We start from the raw sequence: 19551 nt of genomic DNA, 5'->3' as shown, positions 1-19551 counted from the left end.
CTTGATCCTTCCATCCTGTGACTTCCTTGGTAAGTGTCCACAGAATAATCAAAGAGGCACTGCCTCCTCACAAGGCACTTCTTGCATGGAAGGCCCACAGTCTTAAATGAATTGATATGAGCTGAAAATAAGTTTACCTTGGATAATTGACAGTGGTTATCCACAAATCCTTCAACATACTTGTGCTAAAGGGAACACCGATATGTTAAAAGATAGCTGCATCTGACAAAATGGATCAAGGGTCCTTAGCCATGTTTATTTTGGACTTGGTAGCCAAGTATGACAAACAGACAGTGCTGTGACATCAGATTGCATAGGCTGACCTGCCAGGAAGAATAAGGCCTAAAGAAGGCTTCCAAATTTCCCAACAGGGTCTTTAAAAACCAGCACATTATGAACCGTTAAAGTGCTTGTAAACTTAGGATATGAAATATAAACAACACATCTATAGGGTGTGCTTGTATCAACCTAGAGCACTAAGTGTCACTTCTGCCTGCTGCCTTGCTCCTCTGCTATCTGCCTGAGCAACTTCTGACAAGCTTTTCTGACTCCAAGGAGGAGTGTAACGAGACAACTCTAGTTCTTGCATGCAAGGGTGGCTCCATAGGATGCGGCATGAGAAAGACACCCTGAAACAGGAAAGATGGGTCATGGTATCAGCTTAAACAGGAACAAGGCAAGAATTAAAAGATAATGAGGCTGCATACTCTGTAAAGCCAGCCATGGACCATGCAAATTTGTTTCCTGCAACCACAGGTTACAGAAAAGAAAGTCGTTGGATTTCCCCATCAACACAGTATGTGTTGATGGGGGAATCCCTCCCACAGAACTATTGTTGAAAAATCCAACTGACTGGTTGTACCAAAGTCATACAATTGAATTGATGGTTTGAATGTCGGCCGGTTCAACAGGGAATGATCTGTTGCTGGCTTAAGTGATTAAATCAGCCATTAGTGCTTAAAAAAAAATGAGTGCTTAATATAAAATTCTAACCCTGACTAACATGTGGGTACAGCCCAATGTTCTCCGAAGGGCTGAAGCCCTGACTTGCCATCACCTACCAGTTTTACTAGTCACCTTGAGGGTGAATAATAGGAATAAATCCCATCCAGATCTCGGTCCTTGCAATGGGCCCAGGACAAAAGGGGTCTTCAGGGACAGGATCAAAACAGGTATGGTAACATTACTGGACCTATACAGCATAGTGCAGCTAACAACGCATTGCACATTGCGCCTAAATGAGCACAGCCCAAGGTCCAGCGCTTGAAACATTACAAGCCAGTCCTGTATCCTCTTTACAATGGGGTCCCTCCAAGGCTCAGCTGAGGAGTCAACAGATCCCGAAAGCTACAAATATTAAAAAAAAAAAAAAAAAAAAAAAAAAAAAAAAGGGTGTGGGGGGGGGGGGGGGGGGGGGAAGAGTGTGGTTTGCTTCTCTCAAAATGAAGAGAAGACAACCATCACCTAAGGACACTATAAAAAACTGGAAGTGGTTATACTGGGGCTCTCCTTACACCTTTATTTGCCAACGTTCAATCAGTTGAAGACAGCAACATATAATCTAGGGTCTAAGATTCTAAATCTTTGTTGTACTACAATGTTTTTTTCTGTCAACACACTGACCCCACACAGGCTGCCCTCTGAGAACCAGTATTACTGGTGAGGGACAACATTCTACGTTTAAAAGATATGTGGCAAGAATCAAAAAGTAAATGTGAATAGGTGCACTTTACTTTCACAGATGAAATGAGTGGGTTCCTTATGTATTAGGTACAAAGACGACCAGCAGCCACTACTGTATGGAGTTCTCCTTTAAATATAATGAAAATGACTGCTCGTTGAAATCCAATGTGGCACTAAGGCTATGTTTAAATGTATGGCTGTTTCTGCACTGGATTGCCTTTCAGAGGCATCTGACAGGTGGTCAGGGGATATGTTGCCTTCTTACTGCCTGATTTAATCCTGTAAATATAAATGCAATCCACCACTTCCCAGCCCCATCTGCTGAATAAGTCATGTTTGGTGGCTGTACTGCTAGCTAAGACGCATCAGTGGCATGTTTGCCACAACTGCAAAGCATCACAGATGTGGCATATGTACACCTCAGCCTTTGCAGCTTGAATGGAGAGGGAGATTAAAAAAAAAAAAAAAAAAATGCAGCTCAACCAGCTGTTTTTACCACCGTAAGTCTAAAAGAGTCCTTACAAGCAAAATAATAATTTACTGTACCGGCAAGCTGAAAATCCAGAAAAACAAGAGATCAACTAAGTACACTGCAGGGCTTCTAGATTCAGGCTTTCATTTTCCTCCCTCAAGAAAGTTCATCCCCCCACACTGATACATTAACAATTCTAGAATGAATTCAATCACACCTCATAATGTAACAATTTTGGCTGACCATAGTTTAGCTAAATACATAAGCTAAACTTTTTAGCATTATGGAAACCATCTGATCATCCATAGATTCTAGTATGCTACACAACCTCTGGGTATAATTTGCACAAAAAAAGAAGCAAAAGTGGGCAGTTGCTCATAGCAAACAGGTTCTTTGTTTTCAGTATTCTTTACCCTAGTTTCCCTCAGCCAACCGGCTTAAACTAATTAGGGAATATTGTATGACTGAATAGCTCTGTTGACAAGAAATCACTCACCTGAATGATGACATGGGTAGTATAGTGTTACAGTATAGTCATCTCTACCGGTGCTTACCTTTCGTGATCACCATATTGAACAAAATACTTAATATAGCTACAATTTTGATGAGAATAACATCCATTTACGGTACATGCAAGCAATATTACTAAAAACCATTGCACAGTATGTAATTTATGTATGCCAATGTTTCTCAACCTTTTTTCAGTCAAGGCACCTTTTAAAATTATGGAGAATCTCAAGACATCCTCTAAAATTATGGACAGTCTCTAGGTACTCCATTCTAAAGTGTAAAAAAACAATAATAATTGTTTTACATGTGTCAACATTCACAAATGTAGGATACCCAATGTTAGAGGTGATTTATTCTTCAAATTAAATACTCTTCTACACACTGGTACTGACTAGTATTCCAGTGTTTCTCTTCTCCCTAAGTTTTTCTCCATCGCACAGCTAATTTGTCTCCAGTACTGACAGTGAGGGGCTGGGGAGGGACAAACAAGGATGCTGTGCAAACAACCAACATCCTCCTGGACTGATGAGGTCATTGGTTGTTGGAATGCTGGTGGCTAGAAGGTCGTAATGGTGCACAATGAAAACTTGTGGCTTTGCGTAACTAAAAAGGCAGAATTGATCCACCTCTGGTTTGTGTACAAATATTTGGGCAATTTTTATGCATTTTGCCAAAGAACCCCTGAAAGAACATCAAGGCACCCTGGGTAAAAAAGGCTGATGTATGCAACTGAGAAAGAACTACATTTTAACATGATCCTGCCTGTTATAAAAAAAAAAAAAAAAAAAAAAAAAAAAAAAGGGACACATCTAGGATCGATATCTAGAACAGAGATTCACAAACTTAATTGGCCTACCACCCCCTTATCAGAAAAGAAAGTATTCAGTGCCCTCTTTAGAAATTTACTATCTTTGGGCAAACAAAGATGCAGTGACAATTTGCGTTCTTCAATGTATCTATATATCTACCCAAGTCTTAGGGAAAGATGAAAGGAGATATACTTTCCCAATCCTCAACTCCTCTCTGCAAAAGGCCAGTCCCTGTAGCTCCTGCAGCCCTGCGCTTCAGTGGTCTTGAGTGCTGACGTCAGTCCACAGCAGCATCCACAGGACTGCTCTGGACGCGAGGATGCCAGGAACAGTCCTCCACTGGACTGTGGGAGAATGCAGTTTGCCAGGGTAACAGAGGTTTGAGTATGCATAAGGGCTTCTCCTCTTCCCTGGACAAAACTAGCATATTTGTAGTGCAAGCACAGCCCCACTGCAAGAGATCATTTTTTTTTTTTTTCTGCCCAGAGTTGGACTTTAAACTTGCCAGCAGACTTATCCACTGATTGGTTGCAACTTGCATTTTGTGCATTTGGAAAATAAAGAAATCACTACAACATTAACCCTATATGTTATACACCAGATGAAACATGTATGAACAGTTTTTCAAAATTCTTCTCTTTATGCTTCCATACCCCGTATTTTACTCAATGTCCCTAAATTGCACCAGAGGCTACTACCGCCCCCCTTGATTGTTATTGCACCCCCCGGTGGGGGTAATCACCCACTTTGGGAGGCCATGATCTAGAATATTTTTGTTTGCTCAGCTGTCTCTCTACCTAGGAAAGTCATTTCTGTGATAAAAATTCAGCTCATATGATCTAACCGAATGCTCCTTTCCAGATGGGTGAGAGTGGTGCATCCTTATTGCTCAATGGTGTACCCTTAATACTCGAATTTGAAATCAAACGAAGATTGAGTCAGGGATTATAATATTTGAAAGAGCTCGTCTTATCAGACTAGCCTGGATTACTCCTTTATATACTCCTCTTTACACTGACATAGCTATGGACTTAAAAGAACCCCCACACTGGCAAATGTCCTCCCACACCACAAAGGATACTAAGCAGACATGAACATCAAAGCTACAGATTAGGTGCAGGGATTCTCCTCCATGCTTGGCGTGTAGTTTCCCTTTGTATTACTGCTTTCCAGCATGTTTGTTTAGCACCCTTTTCTTGGAAAGTCCACAGCTAGTAAAAAGGTGCCATTAAAATAGGCTCTCCCTGGAGCAGAGTCCTGGTAAAAGTCACAATAGCTTTCTACTAGGTTCCATACTTAAAAAAAAAAAACAAAAAACAAAAAAAAAAACCCTCAGATACCAGAAGCCTTAAACTTCTCCGTGCTCGGATATGAAACTATCTTCTTGGGAAGTCTGGAGAGTCTTTTCACCTCTTTTTTGAGGTTTAACCTTCAGTGATCTATAGAGAATTGCATAGGAATGAGCAATGTTTGAAACCTGAAATGCTGAAAATCTGCTATTAGAATGGACTGATTACGTGACAAATGATCTTGCTAGTTGATTTAGCAATCTCCTGACTGTATGGACATAATCTAGCATTTGCCTTGACATTCGGATTTTCTTCTATGTTAAGCCAACTAAATCAGACTGCCGACTCCTCTGTAAAGAGCCAAAATGCAGTTAAAATTTAACCCTTCATTCTTGTTTTGATATTCAGACTGAAGTTGATATTTAACCTAAAATTAATCAAAATAATTTGGAACTTGCTTTAAGTGGTTCTATAGGTAGGTTTTTTACTTAAATACGTTTTCTTCATTAAAGCGGAGTTACACCCAAAAGTGGAAGCTCCGCTTGCTTGCCTCCTCCCCCCTCCACTGCAATGTTTGGCACCTTCTGACCCCGTTCCCACTTCAGGCTCTCTGCAGCAAAGTGAGCCGGAAGTTTGCCCCCCCCCCCCCCCTTTCCTCCTGCAGTCTCCTGCAAAACTTCACAGGTCCCAGAAGACTGCTGGACCAATCAGAATGCTCAGAGTGACTCGCACATGCTCAGTGGGCACCAGTCTGTGAAGCTGCAAGCTGTCACAGCCTGGTGCCCACAGTTTTGATGCCGGCGCTGAGGATAGAAGAGGCAGAGAGGGGACGGAGCGGGTGAGTACATCGCTCGCTGGACCCTGGGACAGGTGTGTGTATTAAAAGTCAGCAGCTACAAAAACTGTAGCTGCTGACTTAATAAAACAAAACTGACGAACTCCGCTTTAAGGTAAAAAAAAAAACCTTCTGTGTGCAGCTCGCCCTCCCCTAGCCCCCTTTACTTATCAAAGCCCAATCTTGATCCAGCTCTGCCCGAGAGCAGCGTCCTCTCTTCCCAGGATCACAGCTAGTGAAGAGAGAGCAGTGGGCGGGGCCGAGCAAAGTTCTGTGTGCGCGCCCCTATAGCATACAGCTTGCTATGGGGGCACTTGGGGGGGTGTGGGGGGGGGGGGAATCGAGAGCCAGGAGTGCAAGCGGAAGATCCCAGAACAGGACAAATTGGGGCTGCTCTTACTTTTATTCTTAGCATGGCCATATTTAATCAGCAAGAATTTCTAAATCTTAAGGAAGAAAAAAAAAAAAAGTTTCTACATATAGCGGAGTATATTTTTAAGTCAAACTCTGTTGCACATGTTGATTGTGACATTCAGGTTAATGTTTTGTACTTGCAGTCCAACTTCTCTCTTGGCACCTTCAGGTCCAAAGTCAGGTCAAAGGGGCAGAACAGCTTTTCTATAAACAAACATTTTCTAGTGGAACTAGACCTTCAACTTTCACTTAAACCTTAAGTGTGTTCAGTACTTGCCCAAGGCACCAGCAAGCTTGCAGCAAAATGTGCAAGAACACAGTAATTTCATATCACTTAGATGGGAGGATGGTTATAAAAGATCATGTCTAGACAATAGGATGTTGCTTGTGATCAAGCATTTTAACACATTCTGTTATATCAACTTTCAAGTATATCTTTAGCCTAAACTTTTTTTTTTTATGTAACAGATTAGGAAATGGTTAAAAACTACTATCTGCTGTGTTGTTGCATGCAGTCTTTGTCCCATTGGGGATATTTCCCTTCACCTGTTATCCCTTAGACACGATAGGAAGTGATAACATTTCTCCGGTGTGGGGTGGAAAAAAAAAACCTCTTAGCTGTCACATGGAAGATTTCTCTTCCCCTCCTGTTTTGGTGATTTAAATTTTACATTTGGATTTTTTTCCTGCCTTTCAGTCTTAGAGACAATAGGACAATTCAAGAAGGTAATTCATCAGCAGGGGCACAGAAAGTAATACAAACCCGGCCGGAGTGCTAACCTTTCCCTACTCTATCCAAAACTTTAGATACACGATTTAGGTTTTAGATACACTAACATTACAATGATAAAAATTAAACTCCCTGGATGCTACTGTTTGTAGAGTTTTTATTAAAAACTGATCAAAAACAGTTTTAATTCAACAAAAACAAGTATTTGCTGTTAAAACATTAGTTGAATTAGAAATGACTGCATGCAATAATATAATCACACACACAAAATGAAAAATACCTGAGGTGGGGGATTTGCAGCGATCCTCTGAGGTTGACGTGCTCTCATTAATGTCACAAAGACCCGCTGAAATAATAAATGTACATAGAATGATTACTCAAGTGTATGGTCGATATGGTTCTCAAGATATCATCCCAAACACAAACGTGAAAGACTTACAGTTCAATTTATTACCCAGAAAGGAATCTAGCAAGGTAACCATTACTATACAGGATTAAAACATTTGCTGCCAGAAAAAGAGTAAACCACTGCTACTGGTCACCATCTTACTGGACCCCCCCCCCCCCCAGCTGTGATAAATGCTGTCATACAAGCTTCCTTATCCTAAAGCTGACTTGTCATATCAGTGAACTGCACAATTTCGCAAGACTGAGGAGTGAAAGAAGCAAATGTTGCATTCAGGTTCATCCAAAAGTAATTGCACCAGTCAGACTGTCCAGTGATGATGTTCCATAGTTCACAGCAAATAATTTTTTTTGTACATTCATTTAATCATAGTAATTCCTGCTGTATTGCTTTTGGTGTTGAAAACATGTAAAAAATTACACAGACCTGTAACCCATCCTGAACATTTTTAACCTGACATTAATACTTGTGCTTCCTAATAATACTCAACCTTTAACATTAACTGGACTCTCACACTTAATCTTACCCTTCTATAAAGCCTTAAAAAGGCATAGTCCACCTTTTCCAAAAACGTAATAAATGCACACAAAATAAAATAAAAAAATCAGTGGAAAGTCCTATTCAGTTTGAGGGTGGGGGTTGGGGAATATGAAAAGGTTTCAAGCTACATCTTAAATATGGGTGTAACAAATCTGTCCAGAAATGTGAATTTTATAAAGCTTTTATAAAAGACCAAACAGGTCTCTGAACAGCTAAATGGATATAATCTTATGTAGCAATTATGAATTATGATCATCCTCGAAATTATATACCTGTATGTACGAATTGGCAGATATATTTTCCATAACGTGAAGGACCCTAATGTATTCTAGCCTTACTGAATGTCTGAAACATTGGTGCCAGTCTTAGCAGTCCTGGACGAAGATCTAACAGCCTTGAGATCTCAGCTGTGAGAACTTGATACTATTGCTTTTGGAGTGTTCCCATAAACAGTTGAGGTATCCCTGCATGCAACACATTGTGCATTCTAATTCTAGACACTGTATACCACAAAGGTATTGTATGCTAATAATTCCAATGTGAGTTAGTGATTTGTTAGTATGGCTCAAGCTATCAATCTGCTTTGTATATTTCCTATGAGCCGACTCCTACATATCAGACATTTTAATGGGGCAACTTATGTTCTACGCTATTCATTTTTTTTCTTTCAAATGCATGTCACAAAACACCTCTGTCCCCTTATCCCAACTGAACTCAAGTGGTGGGCAGAGAGTAGGAAACCAGGCCAGGAAAAAAAAAAAAGAAAAAAGTTGCTTCTCAGAACACAGGACACCTAAGGCTAACAGGTTTTAAACTGTCAGTCGCAAGAGGTAATATATTATACATTCGCTTATTTGTTAAAGCGTTTGCTTGTTTATGTCTTACAAAATATTAAAAGGTCCAAAGATCCTTTATGAATTTTCACATATGCAAAAGGAAAGCATGGAACCACTTTTTAGTTTGAGTACATAAATGACTTGTATGCATGTAATCCTGCCAATGAATCACCAAGATAGCACTTTGAAAAATCTATGGAAAAGCACATTTGTGGAGAATAGATGGACAGACTGGAAATGGTTATGGTCGCATGATCTCAGAAGGGGAAGTTTAACAAATCTGATCATCTTCAGAGATCAGGTGACTAAATGTCTAGGTTTTTGATCACCTGGCCAGCACTAGGAGCAGACTTTACGCAAATGTTATGGTTTATCTAACCCAAGAAAAATATCACATCATTTCAGAGAACATTGAGCACAGGGCTGCTTTAAGGTGGCCGCAGACAGATTTTAAACACTAAACATTTATGAATGCCCCATCATATATTGGAGCAGTATCACATTCCTACAACATATTAGGCTTTTGTCAGCTCTAAACCAGAATATATTAGTTTTAAAATATCTAATTTTATGAAAAACAAATTTCATAGTTCAAGTACAGGATGCATTTAAAATAATTCAACCCATCGGGCCCTGGAGAGCAAGATTTGCTGATTTAAAGCACAGGGCAAGTTTTAACTCACCTCAGCAGTCATTGTATATCGGGAAATGGCCTCTGGTGGTAATGTCTCTTTATTCGGAGCACACACCACTATACCAAAATTTTGATGTAAGTAACAGAATGCAAGATTTCTCCTTTGGGCGGAATGAAGTATGAGGACAAACTAACCGTGAAAGAACACTAGAGGCCAATTCCTATGCTGCGGAGGTAAAAATAAATTGTATGCTTTATTTCTTGAAATCCCACCCAACCCTGCCCTATTAAAAGTATTGTGTTAGATTCAGTAATTTGTAGCAGCCATTGCCAGTTACCATTCCATAAGAGAAATAATTATAAACCACGTTTTAAGAACAGATAATGAGAAATATTAGCACAAAAACTACAAAAATGGTACATAAGCAAACATTATCCAAAACCAATACAGTGAAAGTACTCAGCTTAACATTTTGAAAGCAACAATCTTTAGAACATCGATTTTTGCAGCCTGAAGACCCAAAACCTCAGTTTGAAGGACTTCGAGAAGGAGATGTACAATCAAGTCTAAGTGCTGAATATGTGTAGATTCTTATGGGCTTAGTGCTATATAACACAATTTACCTTTCTATGCTTTCACAGCAAACTTGTGAAATTTGCTAGAGATGGTGTGAATCCTAGAAGCTGTCAGAAACTCATTTTCTTTTTATATAAACACAAAACTACATAGTTTTCAAAATGCTAATATTAATCAATGGCTATATACATAGTAAACCAGTGGTGCAAGTAAAAGACAGAATCCCTATAGATCTCTTTTAACCTATTTAAAAAACATATAATAAAGGCTCTCCCCGGGATAACAAACACTGATTTCAGTAAAAGGTAGACTTCTGGACATAGAGCTTCCATGATTTACAGGCTACATGACACAGAACTATCTGGCTCATGTAAAAGGCAGTGCAAAAGGTGACAACAATGAACTTCTGATTGCTATGGTAACTGCATTTTGCCATTCATAAATACACTTTCCACTGCCTTATTGAAAACAATAGTGTTTCTTTTAAATAACTTTCTATGAAATCAAAATTTAATTTATGAGAGGTTGGCTGCATTCTCTTATATCGTTTAGTTCTAGAAAAGAGACCCATAAACATTCTGGATCTAGATATTGGGAATAAACATATCTGAGACAGAAATGCCCAAATGTCTAGGGGAGTTTACATCAGAGGCGTCCCTAGGGTAGGTGTCACCCAGTGCGGTAACACTAGGTGACACCCCCTCCGACGATCCCCGCAGAATGGATCGGATCTGCGGATTGAGCATAATGGATCAGACTCCAATCCATTATGCTCAATCCGCAGATCCAATGCATCCTGTGGGGATAGTCAGCTTTCTTTACAACTTACCTTTTCTTGGAGCGGGTCCGGTATCACCCCGTATAGGTTGCATGCCAACGAGGTTCAAAAATCTTTTTTCCTTCCAAGATGACTGCAATATTTATGCTTTGGACTAATACAAAGCTATTACATTATGAGTCTCTGTCCATGGTGTTACTTGCTTTACTTCGAAAGGCTGTAACATATTTATGTAAACCAGTGGCGTCCCGCGGCAGATGCGGGGGGTGCGGTCTGCACCGGGTGACACCGGACCCTCTCCAAGAAAAGGTAAGTTGTAAAGAAAGCCGACGATCGGATCCATCCTGCGGGGATCGTCGGCTTGCTTTACAACTTACCTTTTTGTGGAGCGGATCCGGTGTCACCCCGTGCGGTCGGTGTCAACCGGTGCGCACCGCACCCCCCGCATCTGCCTCGTGACGCCACTGGTTTACATAAATATGTTACAGCCTTTCGAAGTAAAGCAAGTAACACCATGGACAGAGACTCATAATGTAATAGCTTTGTATTAGTCCAAAGCATAAATATTGCAGTCATCTTGGAAGGAAAAAAAGATTTTTGTAGCAGCAATTACTACTATACAGTGTGAGAACTGTGCTAAAAAATAAATGGCATCGCCAGGTATTAAAAGAGGAGAGATCCCAAAACCATTGTACACTGACAAGAGAACTTTGTATAGTTTCCTTTGGAAATCTAGGCTAGATGGTATGGAGCAAAAAAGATTCATAAAATACAGGCTAATGTAAAAAATGAATTTGAAATCCGAAAAAGCTGAGCAGATAGAAAAAACTAATTTTTATGTTTAATTGAGCCTATTTCAAAAATAAATGTGTTTCTTGATCCACCATTTATGTTAACTGCATACAAGATGCTTTGACTTTCACTCAGACACTTTATGGCAGTACATTAGACGTTAGTCTAATCACTATGAACCTAGTTTGCAACAGAACAAATGAACAGATGCACCATTACTGTACTGATAAAGGGCTGTTTATGCACATTTTGGCACAATTACTGCAAATCACCGGTTAGCCGGCAAAGTGGCTTAACCTATGACATGCCCAAGAACACATATAATTTACCCTCCAAAAGAAGCAATTATCATAGGAAGGTATGTTCACTAGTTTGACAGTGCATAAAATGTTTGTAGATTTGTTTTAGATTAGCAAAATATGGGGCAATTATTTTCTTATTTTCCTTTTCATTCAAAACTGGTAGTTGTGGGTGGAATCGAGTGGCTTCATTCAGGGACTGCATTAGCAATACCTGCCTACTGGGCAGATCAGCACTGACTACTTGGTGTCGGTATGGGTAACATCAGGTTACTGTTAGGGATTGCAGGGTTTAGTTTAGGGTTAAAAGTTATGGTTGGAATTTTTGAGGAGAGAGGTTAGTACCTCATTTTAGGGTTTCAATGTAATTTTTTTTTTTTATTATTAAACAAGCCCTCTCAAGGCTCCAGTGTTTCCTTCAGCATACTAATTCAATCTGCAGTAAGAATCCTCTTCTGAGGCCCAAGCATATGCCCAGCATTGTGATATAGGTTAAGTATTAAAGGATAAGTTCACATTTGGTAACATGTTACACCCATATTTAGGTTTAACATGTTACCAAAAAGCATCTGCTTCCACCCGTGATCCCCTGCTGTGACAGTGGGCGGAGATCTTCTCCCCACACACAGGGTCACAATTTAAAAACAGCATGGCCACGCAGGACTAAGCACACAGCCGCATCATTCATTCACAGAGTACTGTGAATAAAAGAACTACAACTACTGTCTTCATTGGGAACTACAAGCCATCTGCTGCAATAGAACTGTGAGGGTGCGGATCCTCCTGTTCTCCAGTAACTGTCTGCCTGTACAAGAGTTAAGGGCAGACTGCTATACTGAAATTCTACAGGAGCTAACACACTGCAGGTTCAAGGAAAAAAAAAAAAAGTGCATTGTTTACCTGCAAAAATGTTTTTCTTTTTTTTTTTTTTTTTTTTAAGGAGAACTTTAAGGGGAAATTAGGAGGCGTTTTATTATCGGTTACAACATATCCAACATAGGAAAGGTTAGGTATACTTCATGATTTAAATATACTATTATAACAGAAAGCTTCTTGCTAAAATTTACCAGTGCTGAGCTCCCAGTAATAACTAATGTGCCACAGTTAAAAGTTCGTGTGGATCCTTCACCAGAATAGTCTCCCCAATTTTTCTTTATTCACCATAATGTAACTAAACAGGAAAAAAGGAGGCAGCAAAACAGCATAAAAAAATGTTCAAGATGTGACACAAATTGCTTTCTAATAAAGCTTCCTGCCAGCATTTCAGGATTGTCAAATCACACCATGTGATGTGGGAACAGAACACTCATAACAACTGAGCAGCTTTCATTGTCAGTAGTTGACTTACTTATATAAGAAGAGCGGAGTTTTTTCACAGATTCAGAATATAAGCTAGAAAGGCCGCACATGCAAGAAGCCACAGTCAGCAAACCTTAATGAGGCGATGGAAAAAGGAAAAGACAGACACCAGAAGAGTACAGGCAACATGAAAATAAAAACATCAAAGCACAAATGTCATCGTTATACAAATAGGATGTAAAACACATAAGAAAAAAAAAAATTAAAGAAAAGGAAGATACATGGAAAACTGATTGCTCTTCCTCTTCAAGCCATGAAACAGAATTACAAATGAGTTCATACACGGCTATTGTAATTCTTTTTAAGCTAGTGTTACTGGTAAAATCTCCACCGACTACGAAGGTAAACCAAAAATCACTGACTGTAAAACTGCATTAAAATTTCTGTTCTTGGTTTAATAGACAGAATTAGCTCTTTGGTGGAAGCAGACATATTATGGCTTTAACCAACGTCATAACAAAACCTAAGGTTGGCTCCTGCTTTGTATTCTGCCAATATTGCACAACACTTAAAGCATAAACAAAAAGGCAAAAAACTTTTTTTTTGTTGGTTTTGTAACATCTTCCAATGGTGACCGTAGTTCTGGTGACCTGGGGGGCCCCAAAGGAATCCCTTAATTAGCAGGGATTTCCTCTCAATTCCTGCTTGGCTATGGGACAGGAAGTGAAGGGAAATCTCTGAAATGGGACACAGATGGCGAAACAACCTGACAGGGGTTATAACCCTCTCTTGCTCTATCCAAAAAAAACAAAAAACTTTTGCCTATAATTCTACTTTAACTGTCTGCTGCATGCATCATATGGCTTCACAGAGCCCCAGAGGGCTCCACAGTGCAACTCAGCGAAGTGTGTCACCCATGAACATCCCACAGTCAATGTCAAAATCACGGAGTAATGTGTGCTTTGGATGGCCTAGTACGTTCAACAATGACAAGGTAACACAGTATTTTAGAGGATAAGGTACTGTTTGGACAATGAGCTAAGGGTTAATTTTCACATTTTAGGTTAAGGTTGGGGTCTTAAGGTTAAATGTTAACAATTTAAGGACCAGGGTTAAAAGGCTAACTCCACCCTTTATACCATGTTACGCCCATATTTTGCAAATGGTGGACTTAGCCTTTAAAGTATGGACCGAGCGTTCATTTTAGGGGTCAGATTAAGTGTTGGGGTCCAGTCACACATATGCAGTTTCCACTTATATGAATGAAAGCACCAAAACACGTTGCTACATGTTTTACATTGCTTAGGCGTGTCCTTAGGCCCTTAACACACCTTTATTTGTGGAAGCATGTGGAAAATATGTGATTTAACCACGTGTTAATGCAGTGAGCAGTAACAACTACACACTGCGTTGCACTCAGTTCCAAATCATTCCAAATAAAACCTCAATGTATAAGTGCAGTAGATGCGGACTGATCTGCATTAAACTGTGTTCATATGCTTTAGGTTAAATTTTACTGCATTGAGTGCCAGCAGCTCAAACTGGATAAGTTTCCTATATCGCAATTTGTCCTAACATGTGTATGGTAAAAGTGCAAGAAGTGAAGGGGCATTAAGGGTTCAGGTGAAAAGGCTGTTAAGTGTGAGGGTAGGCCTAAGGTTTAGGATGAGGTTAAGGATCAGAAAATATGGGGGAACAGATTTTTTTTTTTACTTGTTTGAAGAACCTAAAACCTTTAATCAAAACTACTAATTGTTGGGCTGTTATGCACCTTTTTAAAATTTCCTTAACAAAACATTTTTCTGTACAACAAACATCTGTTTCTATTAAAAGTTGTATGCTGCAGTCTACTTCGAAGAGCCTCCTTTATTCAAATACGCCAATACATCACTGTATGGCTAATGGAGATGGAATAGCAAACTTGACAGATACAGCTATATAGATATACATAACTGTGCAAAAATCTTAGGCACTTTATACCATTAACAAAACATTGTCTAGCTCATTTTAATGTCTATTCGCATTAGTGCGTCATAAAAAGGAGTTTTTAAGAGAGTTTTACATCACTTCTGCAAAATGTGATGCAAAAAAGATATTTCATTTTTTTTTTATTAAAACCTTTGTAGCAATAAAAAAAAGAAGAACTCTGGATTATCCAGTTTCACAAATTTTACACTCTCCTGTCTCTGTGCAACCTGCATTAAACACGATCACCTTCAGCTTTGTCAGAACAGCAGAAAGCAGTCCTAAGAGCTGCACACGGAAGTTACAGGACAGTTCAGTCTCTCTTTTCTGTGTGTAGCTCCCAGAATGGCACCAGTATGCATGTCTATAGGATAGCAAAACAGGCAAGCTCTGCCATCCATTGGACTTCCCTAATCAGCAAGGTGCCAGTGAGGCATTTGGTCTAAACTAATTTATGTTTCTACCTGATTTACTGCATTTTACTGGAAGTTTGCAAAAAAAAATCTAAAGCATTATTTTAGAAAGCATTACAGGCATTTCCTTTTTTTTCACAAGTGCCACAGACTTTTTGCACAGTACTGAATGTTTTTTTTATGCAGTTATCAATAGCACTTTGTATGAACTCACGTAATTTAAAATTATAGTGACATGGATGAAACACTATAATCATACATGAGAATTTCCAGAGTAACAAATGAATGACTGTGAAATTGCAGCTAAATGCAACAAGCAGAACTACAGTAGAGGATCTGACCTTGTCCTTTCAAGAGTAGAACTAATAGAAGGGGCTCTTGGTTCCTGGCTTATTCTTACTGTGCTGCACCCCTCTCCTTTCCCCCCCATCACCACATGCTCCACTCTTAGCAATGGGAATTGTCTACTCAACTGCACTTCAAGATTATTATGTAAATTAGATATTATAGGATAACAAGTTCTGAATTGTTTTGCAACTCTTGACAATCAAAACTAAGTGTGGGAAGATATGGACATCTCTTAAAAGTTGTCTATATCGCCTGTTTTGTTTCTTGCTTTACATGTAAATTAAGCCTTATGCAGCAAGCATGTCAAACTCCAATGAAACAATCAGCCCTGAGCCCCTAGACCTCCCCCCCATTTGTTTTGGAAAGAGCAGTGCACGGTCGTTACAGTCATGTGCACTGTTCTATACAAACTCCACAGCCCATCTTGAACATGAGTAAAAGGCTGGCTACATTCCTTCCCACATAAAACTGGATTACAGCAGCAAACAAAAGAATTTGGAGCAAGCAAAATGTACTTTTCTGAGTTAAGAATATACTTCTGAATTGATTTTTTATTAAATGATTTTACTGTCACTTTAAGCAATAGTTACAGGTCTTTTCCCTTCCTCAACCTTGACTAGACAGTAGGGAAAAAAAAAAGGAAAAGGAAAAAAAACATCTATGTCACTCTGCTCTTGCCTATCAGGCTTTTCCTTGTTACCATACAAGCCCTGCAGCTCAACTCATTGTTGATTCCCCTTTTTCAGTTTGGACTTTGCTGTACAATGGACTGCAAGAGGCTAATATGAAGTAAAATTTAGATACTTACACTATTTCCTTTAAAAAAAACAAAATCAAACATTTAATGAATACAGAGCTGCATTATCTATATTTTTTATATTTGCCTGGAGTTCAATCTTCAAGGGGCCTCACCTACTTAATTGCAGGACAATATTTTACCACTTAATCTACAGATAACAATCACACTGACATTTAATCCCAAAGAAAGGAACCATAAAATATTTTCCTAAGCATCAACTGGAGGACAGATGGGGCCTCACTCATTTTGAGTTTTAAACTACCAAGAGCCATAAAGAAGGACTGAGGGCAGCAGTTTGACATGCCTGCCATTGAGACAGAAGGCCATTCACAGCACATCTCAGCTCACACTGCTTCCTGTAGCAGAAAATGTAGTTAGTGAAAGGCAGCATAGAAAATAATTCCACTACATTTAGGATTCTACAAGACAAGGTCTGAAACCAGATGCTCAGCTTGCCTCAAGGAAAATATACACCTTGATAAGAGAAATGGTGAAAAAACTAAAAACATTTATACACTAAAAAAAAAAGGCATGGACAACCAAATAAATTGAGAAAACTCCTCAAGAACCTAAAAACACCGCAAACATTTTCCCTTCCCCATATAATAATATAGAATTGATAACTTTATGAACAAAACATTGAACCTCCTTACCTCCTGAGGGTTGCCGCGTTTTGCGTGGAGAGCGTGGTTGCCTCTGGTATGGGTCATTTGAGCCATATAGTTCAATTGTACCAAGATTCAACAGAACCGCCTTCTGGACATAATCTACCATTGCAATACCATTACAGTTGCCAAATACTACTCTAAAAGTTGTGCAAGGTAAGAAGAAGAAAAAAAAATACAGATTAACAAAACAGATATTTGGATATTTTACTGTTATTTATTTATTTTTTTACATAGTTACATAGTTAGTAAGGTTGAATAAATCAAGACCTCTAGATAGTTTTCCATTCTCCATTCTCCCAGAGGTTTCTCCCCCCCACCCCCGAGTCTAACTTGCACGGATTTTCCTACACTGAACCTCATCTGTCATACACCTGTCCACCCCTCTATTTTAAATAGGTCTTCTTGTAAGGTGCATATCTTGTTGTGAAGTTATTTCTCTACTTAGCTTTGTATCATAAGCAACGCTGAGCTTTAACTACTCCAACCTCTATAACATTTGTGAACAAGTTAAACAGAATTGGTCCCAGGACTCAGCCCTGGGGAATCCCACTTACAAGTTTAGACTTTTCAGAAAATATGTCATTATTCACCATCATCTGGATACACTCCTGCAGCCAGTTTTCTATCCAGGTACATACAATCTCATCAATGCCAAAATACCTTAATTTGTAAATTAGGTGTTTATGAGTTATGGTTTGAAATACCTTCATGAAATCCAGATACACTACATCCACAGGCCTTCCTCTAACATTACAGCTTTCCTCCTCATATTAAAGGATGTTTTGCCAAGAATGGCAAAATACAACTTGAGTACTACTACTGGTATTATTTTCATCAGTAAATTCCTAGATATAGTCCCTTATCAATTCTTTCAATAGTTTCTATACTATTGGTGTAAGGCTGACTTGTCTGTAGTTTCCAGGTATGCATCTCTGCTCTTTTTTTGAATATTGGTATCATGTTTGATTTTTGCCAGTCAGCAGGTACCATTCCAGTCAGCAAGCTATCCTTAAAAAATTAGGTCTAGCTATAACATGGCAAACTTCTTTGAGAATTCTTAGGTGTAAGCCATCTCGTCCTAGTGATTTATTCACATTAAGTTGTTCTAGTCTTTTTTGAACACTGGTTTCTGCCAGCCACAAGGGTGCATTCAATTTACTGGAATTAACTTTACTGCCCTGTTTGTTAGAACTCTTTTCCTTCATATAAACTGAGAAAATTTAATACAGTTGTCTTTTCCCTTTTGTGACAAAATTTCCCCTGATCATCTTTTATGGGGCCAATATATTCTGACCTTACCTTTTTACTATTTATATTCAAAAACATTTTGGGGGATTTTTTTTTCACTCTCTTCAGCAATGTGTCTCTTGGACAGCCACAAGCCAGTCATGTAACCTGTCAAACCAGGTTTCGGATATTCTCAAGACAACAAAATCCTCCTCATGTATCAGAAGTTCTAGTTCTTCCATTAAATTAATCAGACTTTCGCACATAGCTTTTAATTTTGTACATGCATTTATTTATATTCCCACACCTTTGGATTACCGTTCAACTCAGCAAGCCTGCTAGCTTTGGCCTTGGATACTTTAGTTTCCCTCTCATGCCCACACCTGTACACTCTGACCCTTGTTCCTGCACAATATACCTTTCTCTGATTCCTCCGCTCCCATCCTAGTTTAAAAAGTACCTCCAATCTTCTGACCATCTTCTCTCCCATGAACCCAACACCCTCCTTTTTCTTAATCATCTGTTATGCCCTCTTAAGTCTTTAGCTCAATATGTTTTACAATGGAGAATTCAAAAGCTGCACTTACAAATCCAGACATTGCATGACATTGTTAACGAACAGCATCTACTTGGTCTTTCCATACTTTACAACCTTGCTGATAAAAAGGTTGAATTTTTTTTCAATCTACCATTGTTTGTCACAAAGGCCATATCTGATCAGCATCCTCTTTAGGGAACAATTGCACTATTTAGTTCAATAAATTATATAAATGGTGACATTCTGCCTGGTTTTTGCAGAGTACATGGAAACAGCACACTGAACTACCCCTGAAAAAAAAGTATACAATGTAATCTATGTACCAAATACTTTATAAAAACTCACATTTGCATGGATTAGTTTAAAGGATAACTTTGGAGTTTTTATAACTCCTGCTGCAGAGCTTTTAAAAACTTCCCTAACTATAAAGGAAGGGTTTAAAATGCAAATGCTGTAAACCAGATGCTCAGAATAATTTGTTGTGGCAGTGAAAGGGAAAAATGTGGAAATGGTATTTGTGCCTATGCATTACCCTGAAAAAAGTACTTTTTGAATGGAATTTCTCCTGAGATTTGGTGACGTCACTGCAGTGCTGCTCCCTGCTCTTGCTGGAGGCTATGACATGAGAAAGCAAAGCCCTGTCTCTACCAAGATAGCCACCTCCACACAAATTATGCAAAAATAGGCATG

General features: G+C 39.0%; 1 protein-coding gene across 4 annotated transcripts in view; it reads right to left on the bottom strand.

Annotated features, from left to right (window-relative positions):
* The window catches only part of STXBP5 (syntaxin binding protein 5), a 488403-nt gene that overhangs the window by 75322 nt on the left and 393530 nt on the right, over window positions 1–19551 (bottom strand). For all 4 annotated transcript variants that reach the window (XM_089694278.1, XM_089694280.1, XM_089694279.1 and 1 more), the window contains 2 exons: window positions 17082–17233; window positions 7023–7088 (listed from right to left, as the gene is read on the bottom strand). In XM_089694278.1, the coding sequence (XP_089550404.1) occupies window positions 7023–7088; window positions 17082–17233 (218 nt within the window). The remainder of the gene's footprint in view (window positions 1–7022; window positions 7089–17081; window positions 17234–19551) is intronic.

Source organism: Staurois parvus, unplaced genomic scaffold (genome assembly GCF_062004578.1).
Source record: "Staurois parvus isolate SC_StPar_1 unplaced genomic scaffold, SC_StPar_1.0 ptg000657l, whole genome shotgun sequence".
NCBI lineage: Eukaryota > Metazoa > Chordata > Amphibia > Anura > Ranidae > Staurois > Staurois parvus.
Note: the sequence above shows the minus strand (reverse complement) of the source record. Positions and strands in the feature narration are given on the sequence as shown.